Source organism: Rhinatrema bivittatum, chromosome 2 (genome assembly GCF_901001135.1).
Source record: "Rhinatrema bivittatum chromosome 2, aRhiBiv1.1, whole genome shotgun sequence".
Classification (NCBI taxonomy): Eukaryota; Metazoa; Chordata; class Amphibia; order Gymnophiona; family Rhinatrematidae; genus Rhinatrema; species Rhinatrema bivittatum.
This window is the reverse complement of record NC_042616.1, coordinates 370,273,542-370,289,632: the sequence shown is the minus strand read 5'-3', so window position 1 is coordinate 370,289,632 and position 16,091 is coordinate 370,273,542. Positions and strand designations below refer to the sequence as shown.

The window sequence follows — 16,091 nt, the reverse complement described above, 5'->3', positions numbered from 1 at the left end:
CAGGAACCAACAAGAGAGGGAGCTATTTTAGATTTAATTCTTAGTGGAACGCAAGATTTGGTGAAAGAAGTAACGGTGGTGGGGCCACTTGGCAACAGTGATCATAACATGATCAAATTTAAACTAGTAACTGGAAGGGGGACAATTAGTAAATCTGCAGCTCTAACACTAAATTTTAAAAAGGGAAACTTTGATAAAATGAGGAAAATAGTTAGAAAAAAACTGAAAGGTGCAGCTGCAAAGGTTAAAAGTGTTCAACAGGCTTGGACATTGTTTAAAAATACAATCCTAGAGGCGCAATCATATGTATTCTGCGCATTAAGAAAGGTGGAAGGAAGGCAAAACGATTACCGTCATGGTTAAAAGGTGAGGTGAAAGAGGCTATTTTAGCCAAAAAAAACATCCTTCAAAAATTGGAAGAAGGATCCATCTGAAGAAAATAGGATAAAACATAAGCATTGTCAAGGTAAGTGTAAAACATTGATAAGACAGGCGAAGAGAGAATTTGAAATGAAGTTGGCCATAGAGGCAAAAACTCATAATAAAAACGTTTAAAAATATATCCAAAGCAAGAAACCTGTGAAGGAGTCGGTTGGACCATTAGATGACAGAGGGGTTAAAGGGGCTCTTAGGGAAGATAAGGCCATTGCAGAAAGACTAAATGAATTCTTTGCCTCCGTGTTTACTAATGAGGATGTTGGGGAGATACCAGTTCCAAAGATGGTTTTCAGGGGTGATGACTCAGACGAACTGAACGAAATCACTGTGAACATGGAAGATGTAGTAGGCCAGATTGACAAACTAAAGAGTAGCAAATCACCTGGACCGGATTGGATGCATCCTAGGGTTCTGAAGGAACTAAAAAATGAAATTTCTGATCTATTAGTTAAAATTTGTAACCTATCATTAAAATCATCCATTGTACCTGAAGACTGGAGGGTGGCCAATGTAACCCCAATATTTAAAAAAGGCTCCAGGGGCGATCCCGGTAACTAGAGACCAGTGAGCCTGACTTCAGTGCCGGGAAAAATAGTGGAAACTATTCTCAAGATCAAAATCGTAGAGCATATAGAAAGACATGATTTAATGGGACACAGTCAACATGGATTTACCCAAGGGAAGTCTTGCCTAACAAATCTGCTTCATCTTTTTGAAGGGGTTAATAAACATGTGGATAAAGGTGAACCGGTAGATGTAGTGTATTTGGATTTTCAGAAGGTATTTGACAAAGTCCCTCATGAGAGGCTTCTAGGAAAAGTAAAAAGTCATGGGATAGGTGGCGATGTCCTTTCATGGATTGCAAACTGGTTAAGGGACAGGAAACAGAGAGTAGGATTGAGTGGTCAGTTTTCTCAGTGGAGGAGGGTGGACAGTGGAGTGCCTCAGGGATCTGTACTTGGACCGGTGCTTTTCACTGTATATATAAATGATCTGGAAAGGAATGTGACGAGTGAGGTTGTCGGATTTGCGGATGATACAAGGTTGTTCAGAGTAGTTGAATCACAGGCAGACTGTGATGCATTGCGGGAGGACCTTGCGAGACTGGAGGATTGGGCATGCAAGTGGCGGATGAAATTTGATGTGGACGGGTGCAGGGTGTTGCATATGGGGAAAGATAGCCCTTGCTGTAGTTGCACGATGTTGGGTTCCATATTGGGAGCTACCACCCAGGAAAAAGATCTAGGCATCATAGTGGATAATACTTTGAAGTCGTCGGCTCAGTGTGCTGCAGCAGTCAAAAAAGCAAATAGAATGTTGGGAATTGTTAGGAAGGGAATGGTTAATGGAACGGAGGGTGTCATAGTGCCTCTGTATCACTCCGTGTTGGGACCGCACGTTGAATACTGTGTGCAGTTCTGGTTGCCGCATCTCAAGGAAGATGTGGTTGCCATAGAGAGGGGCGACCAAGGTGATAGAGGGGATGGAGCAGCTCCCCTGTGAGGAAAGGCTGAAGAGGTTGGGGCTGTTTGGCTTGGAGAGGCAACAGCTGAGGGGGGATATGATGGAGGTCTTTGGGATCATGAGAGGTCTTGAACGAGTAGATCTGACTCCGTTATTTACACTTTCGAATAGTAGAAGAACTAGGGGGAATTCCATGAAGTTAGCAAGTAACACATTTAAGACTAATTGGAGAGAGTTCTTTTTCACTCAACGCACAATAAAGCTCTGGAATTTGTTGCCAGAGGAGGTGGTTAGTGCAGTTAGTGTAGCTGGGTTCAAAAAAGGATTGGATAAGTTCTTGGAGGAGAAGTCCATTAATGGCTATTAATTAATTATACTTAGGGAATAGCCACTGCTATTAATTGCGTCAGTAGCATGGGTTCTTCTTAGTGTTTGGGTAATTGCCAGGTTCTTGTGGACTGGTTTTGGCCTCTGTTGGAAACAGGATGCTGGGCATGATGGACCCTTGGTCTGACCCAGCATGGCAATTTCTTATGTTCGTATGTTCTTAAGCCTTCTACAATACTTATAAGTAATAAGCAAGAATACTTAGCCACAAAGAGAATTCAGCTCCACACTGTGCACTGGCCACTGTGGTTCTCCTGCTTCTCTAAGTTTACCTCCCCCAAGTTCTGAGACAACCACACCCAATCCAGATAGGACAGGTCACTTCTAGAAGTTTGTTTGTCCTTTTTTGTAAATTTTTTAAACAGTCTTTATGCCCCAATATTAATATTTAAACAGATTATTTGTACTAGCTAACTCCAAATGAGGAATAGCTTTTATCAGATTAAAAGCTGGAGTGTTTTTTTTTTGTTTTAAATCTTAACTCTATAGCAGAGCAACCAAACAGCAAATTAATTTACTAGAATAATATCTTACTATAAAGAAATGAAAACACAGACAGGAATTATTCACAGAAGCCTTCTACAATACTTATAAGTAATAAGCAAGAATACTTAGCCACAATGAGAATTCAGCTCCACAAAGAGAAATCAGCTCCACACTGTGCACAGGCCACAAGGAGTACTTATTAAGAGTGATTGTGAATTATTTGTCTATTTGTTAATAACTGTGTTCTAGAAAAACTATACAAGGAGATTTAACAATAGTACCAGTTAGCCTATGGTTGTAAGCCCTTGCCCTGCTTGTGAGGCTGAGGGATTATTAAAGGAACATAAAAAAAAAAAAAGGGAGGGAAAGTATAGTTTGCACTCTGGTTTTTTATTTATGTCTGATTGTTATGGCAGTTTCAGCACTTGAAAGGGCACTGGGAGCTGGAGAGTTAACTGGGTTGGCAGGTAAAGAGAAGGTGAAAGGGTAAAGCTCCAGGATGCGTAGTAGGACACAGTGGGGGAGAACTGGTTTACCTGACTGGCTTTTGTTTAAAAGGTATAAACAGACTATTGAGGAATTAAAGTTGTGGACAGTAAGTGAATTTAATTTAGTAGATTCTTTCAGACAGTTTGGTTTCGTCAGCTTTCTCTGGCTGGCTAACACTGAATTTGGGTAGAAGCTCATAAGATATTGGGTTTGCAAACACTAAACTTAAAAGATTTTAGAGAGCAGTCATAGGAGATATATTGCATTTTTCATTCAGTTTTTTGTGGTGCCAGGGAGTCATCTAGTAAATAATAGGAAAGCTCATGGAAACCAACCCTCTCATTAAATTGGTTTAGGTATGTAAAAGGACAGTTGTTAGATAAACATTTGCAAGTCTTTTATTTATGGTATAGGCAAAGAGATTCTGTTTCTGATGATACTGAATGGAGTAAGATGCCCCCACCCTATGCTCCTGTTATGACTGCTCTGAATTGCTATCTTTTCAGGTGACCGTAGTGCTTATATCCAGCTTGCTGCATGCTTGTAGTCAGCTAGGTCAAATTACTTAGGCATCTTAAAGGCAGCCCTGCTAGTGAAAATAAATTGACATTAATTGCAGAAGACTCAGAAATTATACAGGATCTAGTACAGTCGGTATTGAATGCACCTAGTTTGGCTCTTGTTGATTTAAGTTATGAGATTGATTTGTGGGTATATCATGGGTCTGAAGGATAGGCAGTGGCTGCTTCTCAGCATGACAATATAACACCATGGCTTATTTCTCTGGTACTTTGGTGTGATAGAATAGGGGTTTTCAGATTGAATTAAGGGTTGTGGCATGTGCCGAAGCTATCTGTAAATTGCAAGCACATGTACCAGGGATTTTAATTGTTTTACATACTTCCCATGAAGTTAGAATACTTTTAGGGAATGCCCACATCTCTTTTACCACTACGAGACTTGGTAAATATTCAGCCATATTATTGGCTTCTATAGTATCCTATTAGACAATTACAAGTCATTCCAAATGTAATTTTCTTCAGTACCTTCTAGAGGGAGCACTCCCAATTCCCATATGGAATAACTGGGCTGCCCCTACCTGATAAGGTTGCTATATCTAATGAATCCCTAGCAGAAGGAGATTTTTGGTTTACAGATGGGTCCTGTACAAAATCAAACCCAGGATTTGCTGCTGTTCAGTATAATTCTGCAGACCAAGTGCTTAGATGTGAACAGTTCTCACTACCATCAGAAATGTCTGCACAGGGAGCAGAATTATGTAGATATTCATGAATTGTGTTCTGGTTCCCCTGACATTTTTCACTGATTCATATTATATATTTTCATCTCTTAATGAACACCTAAGAAAATGGAATAGGAGTATCATCTCTCTTCCAATTGCAGACTTTGCAGCACAAGAGATTACTAAACAAGCTTGTTAATTAGCAGTTAAGGAATGTGTAGAAACTAGAGCACAAAGGGTAGCAAGATTACAAACAGTGCAGCAGCTGCATGAATCTGTGGGGAAATAGTAGCTGGGTACACCCAGCTGGTATTGTCTGTTACGCTTTAAATGTTTAAATTTGATATTACAATGGTCTTATTGGCCTATGCACAACAGTGCACAGCTTATGTACTAGCATGTGGGTTCCAAATCTACAGACACTTTGTTCTTTGTGACCAAGGCTGGATCATAAGCTGTGGCTAGAAATGTTTCTCAATATTTGTCATTGTATGCTAGAGAAAAGAGTAAAGGAGCTGAAGATTTAACTAAACTCCCAATTAAATTATATTCTAGGCAGATGGAGGAATTACATAAGCAGAAAGAGGGAAAAGTGTTTCTAGATAGAATAGTTGCTGAGAAAGTATCAGGGGTAAATGGGTTTTCGATGATGTGGAATATGGAACCAGTGGAAGTGATGCTTGGTATTCCCAGAATTAATAGGTGCAGTAATCTAGAAGGATGGGAAGTATTAGAAGAATAAACAGCAGAGATGTTTAGCCCTTCATAAGGAGCTAATTTTGATCCTGACAGGAGCACAGGTATTGAATGTGGATATTCATTTTGCACATAAATATAGAGCAAACCCTGAAAGAAATCCCCCATATAACAGAATTAGTGGGAAAGGCAGACCAGGAAGATTTCCCGAGATTTAGAGATATAGAGCAGGGAATGGTTATACATAATGTCTGCTAGGAGTGGTGCAAATGAGGGCAGGAGCAGGAGAACACATGCTAAGACTAGTATACAGTTATAATGAAAAGAAGTAACAAGTCAGTTTTTATATGCACCAGATTGTCCAGTAAATTTGTTAGGCAGGGATTTGTTACAAGCCCTGGAAATAGAGTTTTCTTTTGCACCAGTCTCCAAAGTAGTGCAGACAGTTTGTTAATTTCACATACAGACAAGAACAGTTTCTATAGGTGCCTGTTTCAGTATGGGCAACTGAACAAGACCCTTATGGCAAAGTGCAGAGTATAGATTCAGTGGACATTCAGTTGAAGCCCTTCTAATTTTTTTAAACCTTGTCCCAAGACCTTCAGACTTCCAGCTGGTGCATCTGTAATTATCTACACGATCCATTAAGTACAGAATTTACAGGGTCTGTGTGCAATGCACGCTACAGAACTACTTTTATAAACAGCATAGAAAGGAAATAAAATAAATTCTAACAAAGTACAAAATTGTCCCAGGTTTCATTTTTAGGAATTAAGCTAGGAGTTGAGGATACAAGTATTGACCGTGCATTGTATGACCCATTAACATAGGTGACAGATTTTCAATCTTTGAATTACAAAGCACTAACATTATCACCTTAAGAAAAGGAACACAAAGGATTTTAAATCCCAGATGGAGAACAGCTCACTCACACCTTGTGGTAGTGCCTCCCAGTTGCATAACAAAAGAAACAAGAAATTCGTTTCACTGCTATTTGCTGAATTAAGGTATATCAGAATGTTAATTTCAGTGATGCTGTAAATACACTTTAACTATTACCTTACTTTATTGTATGCCAGATTTTATATCTTTCCAGATTGAAAAAGAAAACACCTTCTTTGCCATTTAAGCTGTAAAGCATGAAGATAATATTTTTCCTCAGTTTGATTTTTTCATTTTTAAATAGATCATTTTAATTTTGATTTTTGTTTTATTCTGGATCGATCCAAATACTTTTTGAGCTCAAATGTGTTAATTGTTATCTGTCTTTTTGTGTTGTGTGTGTCATGACACCTGAAGAATACAAGGAATTAATTTGTGTCAGTTTTGTGAAATGCATGTGTCTGTGTGATGTCTGAGCATTTAAGTTGTTTGTGGTCCTGATTATTGCATGTTACCTAATAATAAAGAAGGATTATTATGCAGATGTAGGGACGGAATTTGTCTCATTGATTAATTTGAATTTGTTTTGCTCTTATATTAGGCTTTAATAACATATACATCTAATACTGATGTCAGAAATCTACCCAGCTGAGAGAACTGCATACGTCACCTGTTACTGATTTCAGAAATCATCCCATCCTTTGCACAGAAGTCATCGTGCACCTTTCATTTTATATGAATATTTATTTCATATGTGATAACTGATTGAATTAACAAAAAAATATGAAATGATACACCTAGTCAATATTTTAGTTATGTACGCATTTAAAAATGCCACTATTTAGATTTTAAGTTAATGATACAGTCTGAATTGAGGCAGTCTTTAGTAGCCTTACAGTTCCAGCATTTTGTAGCATTATCCAGTCCTATACCTTATAATGAGTATATGCATTTACTTGCTGAGTCAGTGAGATGATTATTTGATATGTTTTCTTTTACTTTTATCTATGAAAGCTAATCTGATCACACTAACCAATCACCCTCTCCCACTGCTGGCCGCTTCACAGTGTGATATGTCTTGGTATAAATCAAATATTCCCTTGAGGTAAATTCTGCCCTATTGCTGCTTCTGCACAAGTATTTTTCTGTACCCAATATACTGAATTTAGTGAGCCCCTTCTATTTTTCCCTATATACCTTTTTGGGCATCTATTCCTGTAACACTACCTATCAGTTACTTAGAGTTTATTCACAACCTCTCACAGATGTGCTCTGGTAGTGTGAAACTTCTGCTCATCTAGGCCCACTTCTGCCTATGACCAGAACATGTCTTATGCTTTGCAACACTTTTATAACTTGTCCCACATTATGTATGCATAACACAGTATGAGGCCTTCTGCTGATTCTTGGTTTTCCTCTATTTTCTTGGCTTCCTTCACTTTTCTGGTAACGTGCATTGATTATATCCCTGCCTGCCATTTTAATGAATATTATCCTGGGTAGTTGTTTACAATAACAGTACTCCTTGCATAGACTTGCCCCGTATACCTAGTATTATATGAGAAACATAATACTTTCATACTAGTCTCTCTTTGTTCTTCTTATCTTTACAAATTACACCACTATTATGTAATTACTTGACTCTGAAAGATAACATATGTGGTCTTGCTTTTATAAATTAGGTCCTTTTTATAATGCAGGTATCCTTATAGCTCAATTATAAAGCTAATGGATACCTAGTGACACTCAGTCATACTGCTATTTGTTACTTAAAGAGTGCGTGGCTATCTATGAGTTTCATTTACTTTAGTAGGGATCTAGAGGGATCACAACACACACACAAGGTTAGTTGTTAGGCTACATACTTCAGTCCATTTGCCATAATCACTTCTCACGGTTCTGTCTTGGGTGTGACACTTTTGCCATTTGTAAGTGGCACAAGAGGGAAATGATGAGTGGGCCTGAACAGAAAACCAATATGGAGAAGGAAATCCCCAGAATCCTCTGCTTTTCTTTAGCCTACCTGGGCTGAATGAACTCTATGTGACTTTCTGAGCATAACTTGCAGAATTTCCCTGGATATCTATAAAGGCAGACAAGCTGGCACCAGAAAGGTGAGGCCTATTCATTGGGTCACAAAGAAGAAACCAACGGCGGGAGCTTCAGGCACCATTCTCAGGAGTTTTTATCAACACAGCCAAAGATGTGTTAATTATCTTGACCAGTAAGATTTTAACAGAATAAAGGACTATCTCGAGAGTGAGGGCAAATGGGCCATGCCTGGGAAAACTAATCAGGGCAGTTCAGAGATAGTCACGTCATGCTGTTGATATGACAACCTATGTAAATGATTCTTTGGGCAGTCATGCAAGTCTAGAAGCATCCACAGTATTGTATGTTATCTATAAAAGAAGGATCACTTCCTGTATACGATGAGATGCTGGTGGACAGGTTGTCAGAGGCATGGCATCCGCATCTCCCGAGAATACTTATATTGTTCAATAAAAGATTATGTTTTACACTGAAAATCTAAATGTTCTTGTCTCCCTGGCCATAAGCGTCCTAAAAAATGACATTTATTTATTTATTTATTTATTTATTTAGTTAGAGCTTTTTTATACCAACATTCATGATACAGATCATATCATATCGGTTTACAAGGAACAAGGGGGAAATAACGTTAGCATAAACAAAGATAGCGTAAAGTTACAATAAAACAGGAGTACTTGAACTGGGAAGAAGAGGAGCCAGTGGCAGAGGTAACTCGGAACTAAACAATATCAAGTCATGTATAGTATCAGAAGTGGGGTGCATCGACTAGAGGGCCTTGAAGTGTTACTGTAGCTGGGGAGGTCCCAGATCAAGGGAAGGCTTGTTGAAATAGCCAAGTCTTGAGTTTTTTTCTGAACATCAGTAGACAGGGTTCTTGTCTAAGGTCGGGGGGCATAGCATTCCAGATGGTTGGCACCGCTGTTGAAAAGGCTCGTACTTTGGTGGATGAGTGCTTATGCTCTTTTTTTTAATTCCATTGGTTAATTTCACTTCCAGCGTCTCATATAAAAGGGGTCACAGCATACCTACAGACTACCTGACCGCAGGCGGGTATGGAGTAACATCCATTAGAGGCCAACATCGAATTCCACGATGCGGAGAAGTTCAGACCCCAGCAGTTGGTTGTCCAGCATTCATTTGCACACCCCTGAGGAAAGATTCGACATCTGAAACACGGATAGTTCGTGTCGGGACCGTTATCAGCAGACGGACATTTTACACCAACATCAAACGGGGAAGTCTGATTTTCATTTTACCGATTTACCTAGCATTAATGCTTGTTAAGCCTTATTATGCATTGTTTGCATTGAAAGTTTACCCACCCTTTCGCCTCGGCAGAGTCTCTAGGTTATGATACCATAAAGAAGAGTAAAAGAAGAAAAAAATTTCGCTTGACTATATATACAAAAAAAATTCACACGGGAGGAGGAGGAGAGTTTATGATTATATACACCACAAAGTAGTGGTGCGGGGGCACCTACACTTATGTATGAAACTTTCCTCTAACTCCTTTTAATATTCAATATTTAATATTTCACTACTCCACTTTATAGAGTTTATTTCATTGAAACATATTTCACATTAAGTAGGTGCATTAAATTGAAGTTATAAACCATATACAAAAACGGACTAGTATATTTTAAAAATAAATTAAAAATTCTCATTAACATCAGCGTGATAGGTCTTTACCTATGATTCTTTTTGCATTGTTGTTTACACGCTGACATAGTGGTGTATATTGATATACTTGGGTTTGTTATGGTTGTAAAGTTAGCCTAAGTTCTTTTTTGGCCACTAAAAGCCAAAAAGACATGGTGCTTAACACTCCCCTGGAAGAGCTGATCCTGTCAACTCTGCACCCAGAGGCGGTGGATGGAGTGTCCACATCCAACAGGTGCGACTCAGGGCGACCAGAAGGTAGGGTTTTCAAACTGACTACCGTGTTTGCATTGTTTATTTCTTTTTCTAGTGCTTGGGTGATCAACATAACTAATTATTCACCATCTTATCCTTTCCTGCAGCTGTACCATTGAACCATGTGACCACTCAGAATGTGGAAGATGGTGTGGATGGAGATTCAGACTATTCTTCCACACTGGAATTCATGCTCCCGGACATTTTGGATGAACACCCTCCCACCGAGAGGACAGCCAGCCTGAGGACAGCCTGTCTGAGGAAGAGTTAACACTAACCCTGCAGGAGGACACCCTGGAAACACAGTCAGTGGAGACTACAGGGCTCCAGTACAGCAGCAGAAGGAAGTGATTGGCATGTCCATTATTTGCCTGGATGAGCTGGCCAACAACATTGTGACCGACCTGATTACACAGCAGCAGGTTCAAAACACTACTTTTGCCGAGGGGTGGACTGCAGTCCACTTGGTTCTCCAGAAAATGCAGTGTGATAACTGTTATGTGTGCCTGAGCTTGAGATCAACATGGGTCAGCTTTAGTGCTGCTTCTGTGGTAAGAAAGTTTGTTTTACTGTAGCAGTAGGAGTAGCCCCCACCCTCAGGAATTCACTCCTCTTTGCAGCAGAAAAAAAAAACCTGAGTAGGAAAGATGCTTTATTTCGGTGAGAGTTAAAATGCATCCATTTGGTTATTTTAAGTATGAAGAGCTACACAAAAATCATTCTGAAGAAGGGAGTAGAGCCTTTATTGTTACCCTATTCAGCAACAATTTGTTTTGATTAATTTCATATTATAAAGCACTAATATAAACTATTCCTCAGACATCTTATTAGATTCATATAAGGTTTAAGGATTTTAAAATGAATTGAAGGAGCTCTCCTTTTGGAAGAGTTTTTGTTTGCTTGAACATAAGTTTACTACACTTTAAATTGTTTGAGGTTCAGGGTACTTTAGTGGATGAAGTGAGTTATGGTATGGTTTTGTGTAAGAGAAGAAAATAGATTTAATTAAACAGAGAAAAAAGAGAAAGAAATTATATACATATTATCAATGCTAAAGTATGTGTTGATTATGTCATATCCTAATGATAACAGATATATTTCAGTTTTGCCTTTACTCAATGAGATTCCAATTTAAAAATTCAGAAATACAGGACTCCATGCTACAGTTTACTGATAGGTCTGTCATGTTTGTAGCAATAATTTGCAATATAATTTAACCATATATGCTGATTTAGATTATGTTTTCTCTCTTATACATTATCACTTTAGGAAATGGAACAAGAGGAGTTTTTGTATCTGCAGATGGAGAGCAGCTATCACACCATAAATTGTGGTAGTGCCTCCTAGAGGCATAACAATAGAGACGAGAGAGTAGCTTTATGACCGCTATTTGCTGAATTAAGACATATCAGAATGTTTAGTTTCACTTTAACCATTACATTAATTTTGTTATATGCCAGATTTTATATTTTTCCAGGTTGACAACATAAAGCCTTCTCTGCCATGTGGGATGTAATGCTTGAAGATGATGTTTTTTTCACAGTTTGATTTCTTTTCATTTTTAAACAGATCTATTTTAATTCTGACTTTTGTTTTATTTTGGATCAATCCAAATACTTTTTGATCTAATTTTTTAGCTCAATTATTTGTTAATTGTTGTCTGTCTTTCTGTGTTATTTATGTGTAATTACAACTGAAGAATCAAATGAATGAATTTATGTAGTCAGTTCGGTGAAATATGTTTTTATGTAATGTCTGAGCACCTAAGTTGTTTGTGGTTTTGACTATTGTATGTTACCTTATAGTAAAGTGGAAACATTATACAGATTAGTAATAGTGTATATAGGGATTATTAGATGCAGGGAGTTATTGACATGATGGAATTTTCTCGTCATTTACTGCTATACACTCTAACTCTCCCATCTTACTTCTTAGACGTCTGGCATTGGCATACAGACATTTCAAAGTGTGTTTTTTGTTTGTATTAACAACCTGCTTTTCAGTTATTAAGGATAATTTGGAAATCTTTAGCTCAGGTGATTTTTTACATATAGGCACATGGACTACGTTTGCTTTTATTGGAACCTCTCTGTTGGGATGCCCTAACTCTCCTGTTTCATTAGTATCCTTCAAGGATACATTTCTCCGAACCATGCACTGCTGAGTGACTGTCGGTTTCCCCCCTCATGTCTTATGTTTTTCAACACCTTTGTAACCTGTCCCACCATTATGTATGCACAAGGTGGTGTGAATACTTCTGCTGACTCTTGATTTTCCTCTTTATTTTCCTGGTTTCCTTCACTCTCCTGGTTATGTACATTGCATATATCCCTGTTTGCTATTTTTGCAATTCTTATCCTTGGTTGTTGTTGTTTTCAATGCTCTTTTTCTTTTTTATCATATATTTGCACTTCTTCCTCTTTTGTTTTATACCTTTCCACTCCTGTCTCTGCCTCTCATTATGAGACTGTACTCCTTGCAGAGACTCGCCCAGTATAAATGATATTATATGAGAAAAATAATACTTTCCATAATGGTTTCTCTTTGTTTTTCCTATCTTTATACTTGTTACAACATTATTATGTGATTACTTGACTCTGAAAGGTAACATATGTGGTCTTGCTATTATATGTTTTCTCTTCTTTATAATGCAGTTATACTTGCAGCTCAACAATAGAGCTAACAGACATCTAGTGAAACTTAGTCACAATGCTATTATTTGTTAACTAGAGAATGCATGTCTATCTATGAGTATCACTTACATTATTAGGGATCTAGAGGGATTCATGCACTACTCTGTACACACCATATACACTAAAGGTTAGTTGTTAGCCTACACATTTTAGCCCATTTGCCATGACCAGTTCTTACTGTTCTGTCCTCACCTCTGGTACTTGGGTGTGCCACTATGGCCATTTGTAAGTGGCACAAGAGGGAAATGATATGTGTGCCTGAGCTTGAGATCAACATGGAGACGGCAACTGACCCAGAATCCTTTGCTATCTTAGCCTTTCTGGCTATGTCAACTTTAAATACCCTACTGAGCCTGATCTGGAGGAATTCCAAGGTCACCTGGACAACATTTGAAGCTGGCAACATTTTGTGATGTCTAATTATAGGGTCGCAAGAGCAGAAGGCAATGGTCAGAACCTCAGGCTAGAATGTCGATTACAGGGGCATCTGTAAACACAGCCTACAATATAAAGATTGCCCTTAGCAGCAAGATTTTAACAGAACGAAGGATTATCTAAAGAGTGATGGTAAATGGGCCCCAACTTGGAGAACTGATCAGGTAATTTAGGGATAATTTATCATGATGTTGACATGACAATCTATGTAAATGATACTCCAGGTGGTCATGCAACTTGAGAATTTCTGACCTAGTACTGTATTGTATTTTACCTATAAAAGAAGGATCAGTTTATGTAGACAGACGAGATACTGGTTGGTCAGTTTGTCAGATAACTGGCATCAAGCAGTTCCCAAGAATATTTATATTGCTCAATAAAAAATTATACTTTCTACAAAATCTAAGTACAGTATTCTTGTGACCGTGGAGAAGCGCCATAAGCGTGTTTGGCATATAACATAACGCTGAATTCATGACCAATATGACCTCTTTGGTGGGCCAACTGATCGTGGTCATGCAGGACTTATCTAAAGCCTTCAGGTCACCAAACCCACAGTGACACTTCTCTATTTCTTAGTTTTTCCGATAAAATAGTTCAGTGTGGGTTTTTTTTAGTACTTTATTTTCAAATTTTCCAATATTTAAACGGACGTAGTCCCCATACTGACTTCTTGGTGAGTAAAATTGCACCGTACGGCTATATTTGAGTATCTCACTGCCAAGCAATTGACACCTGCTAAATATAAGAAGTACATGGACACATGGTCTGCATTTCTACTTTCCCTTAATGCCACTGAACAGAGTCAGGTCTTACATAAGAACATAAGAAAATGCCATACTGGGTCAGACCAAGGGTCCATCAAGCCCAGCATCCTGTTTCCAACAGTGGCCAATCCAGGCCATAAGAACCTGGCAAGTACCCAAAAACTAAGTCTATTCCATGTAACCATTGCTAATGGCAGTGGCTATTCTCTAAGTGAACTTAATAGCAGGTAATGGACTTCTCCTCCAAGAACTTATCCAATCCTTTTTTTTTTTTTATTTATTTATTAATTTTCAACTTATACATAGATAGCAAAATTGCTAGCCATTAATAGATTCTATAATCACAAATCAACTTAACATAATACTTTCAAAAGAACTCTCCATGGATTATACAACCCTGTTATAAAGAAATATGGATCCAAGATTCTAATTTAGGAGCATAAAGGAAATTACAATAGAATCATAATAAAAGGTTACTTATTTTTACTCTTGCTCCCGTGGAGTTTCAGTAGCTTTATTTGGAGGAATATAAGTATCAAGAAATCTGCGCAAATCTTGTGGGTCAAAATAAACATATCTCTGACTATTAATTTTAAGTATACATTTACTCGGGTACCTAACTACCATGTAGGCTCCAGGTTTTTAGCTTCCTGCGACATTTGTAGAAATTTTTTCCTACGTAATTGTGTATCGCGAACAATGTCCGGATAAATCCACACTTTTCCTCCGAGATAAAGTTTCTCTCTATTTCGCAAAAATGTCCTCAAGATAATATCTCTATCAGATGGAAACAAAAATCGAACACAGAGCGTCCCTCTAAATTCAATCTGTTCTTCCATGGACTGTTCTAAAAAAGTCAGTTAAATTTTCCAAATCTTGAGCTTGTATTTCTATATTCTGTAACACTTTTCCTATCTGTTTCCCAGTATTGATATAAAAGATCTTCTCAATAGGTGGAATCGCACTTAGAGGAATTAATAGGTTTTCCAACAAAAATTTCTTAAACTGTTCCAAAGCTGAAATCATTTTAACTCGTGGGAAATTCACCACTCTCAAATTCTTATATCTTGCTTGGTTCTCTAACATTTCAATTTTAAATGTGTTAGAATTTTCAACCTGCATTAACCCAGTCTGAATTGACTGGATTTGGGTAACTTGCTCTTGTAATCCCTCTAATTTCTCTGTATGCTGAGTCACGATAGGGTCCAGTTTTTGAATTTGGGTCTGTGTTGTAGTCAAAATAGTTGACATGTTTACAATAGATGTTTTTAATTCTAAAAGTGCACTGAACAGAGTCAGGTCTTACATAAGAACATAAGAACATGCCATACCGGGTCAGACCAAGGGTCCATCAAGCCCAGCATCCTGTTTCCAACAGTGGCCAATCCAGGCCATAAGAATCTGGCAAGTACCCAAAAACTAAGTCTATTCCATGTTACTGTTGCTAGTAATAGCAGTGGCTATTTTCTAAGTCAACTTAATTAATAGCAGGTAATGGACTTCTCCTCCAAGAACTTATCCAATCCTTTTTTAAACACAGCTATACTAACTGCACGAACCACATTCTCTGGCAACAAATTCCAGAGTTTAATTGGGCGTTGAGTAAAAAAGAACTTTCTCCAATTAGTTTTAAATGTGCCCCATGCTAACTTCATGGAGTGCCCCCTAGTCTTTCTACTATCCGAAAGAGTAAATAACCGATTCACATCTACCCGTTCTAGACCTCTCATGATTTTAAACACCTCTATCATATCCCCCTCAGTCGTCTCTTCTCCAAGCTGAAAAGTCCTAACCTCTTTAGTCTTTCCTCATAGGGGAGTTGTTCCATTCCCCTTATCATTTTGGTAGCCCTTCTCTGTACCTTCTCCATCGCAATTATATCTTTTTTGAGATGCGGCGACCAGAATTGTACACAGTATTCAAGGTGCGGTCTCACCATGGAGCGATACAGAGGCATTATGACATTTTCCATTTTATTCATCATTCCTTTTCTAATAATTCCCAACATTCTGTTTGCTTTTTTGACTGCCGCAGCACACTGCACCGACGATTTCAATGTGTTATCCACTATGACACCTAGATCTCTTTCTTGGGTTGTAGCACCTAATATGGAACCCAACATTGTGTAATTATAGCATGGGTTAT

The 16,091-nt window shown here is 38.2% G+C and overlaps 1 protein-coding gene across 5 annotated transcripts in view; it reads right to left on the bottom strand.

Annotated features, from left to right (window-relative positions):
* Positions 1-16,091, bottom strand: part of GALNT4 (polypeptide N-acetylgalactosaminyltransferase 4) — a 400,871-nt gene that overhangs the window by 35,199 nt on the left and 349,581 nt on the right. For 3 of the 5 annotated variants that reach the window (XM_029589960.1, XM_029589962.1, XM_029589959.1), the window contains exon 11: positions 8,703-9,284. The exons of 1 other annotated variant lie outside the window; for it this stretch is intronic. In XM_029589960.1, coding sequence (XP_029445820.1) covers positions 9,138-9,284 — 147 coding nt within the window. In that variant the 3' untranslated portion in view covers positions 8,703-9,137. Of the gene's footprint in view, positions 1-8,701; positions 9,285-16,091 lie in introns of those variants that run through there. One more of the 5 variants, XM_029589961.1, reaches the window with a different exon arrangement.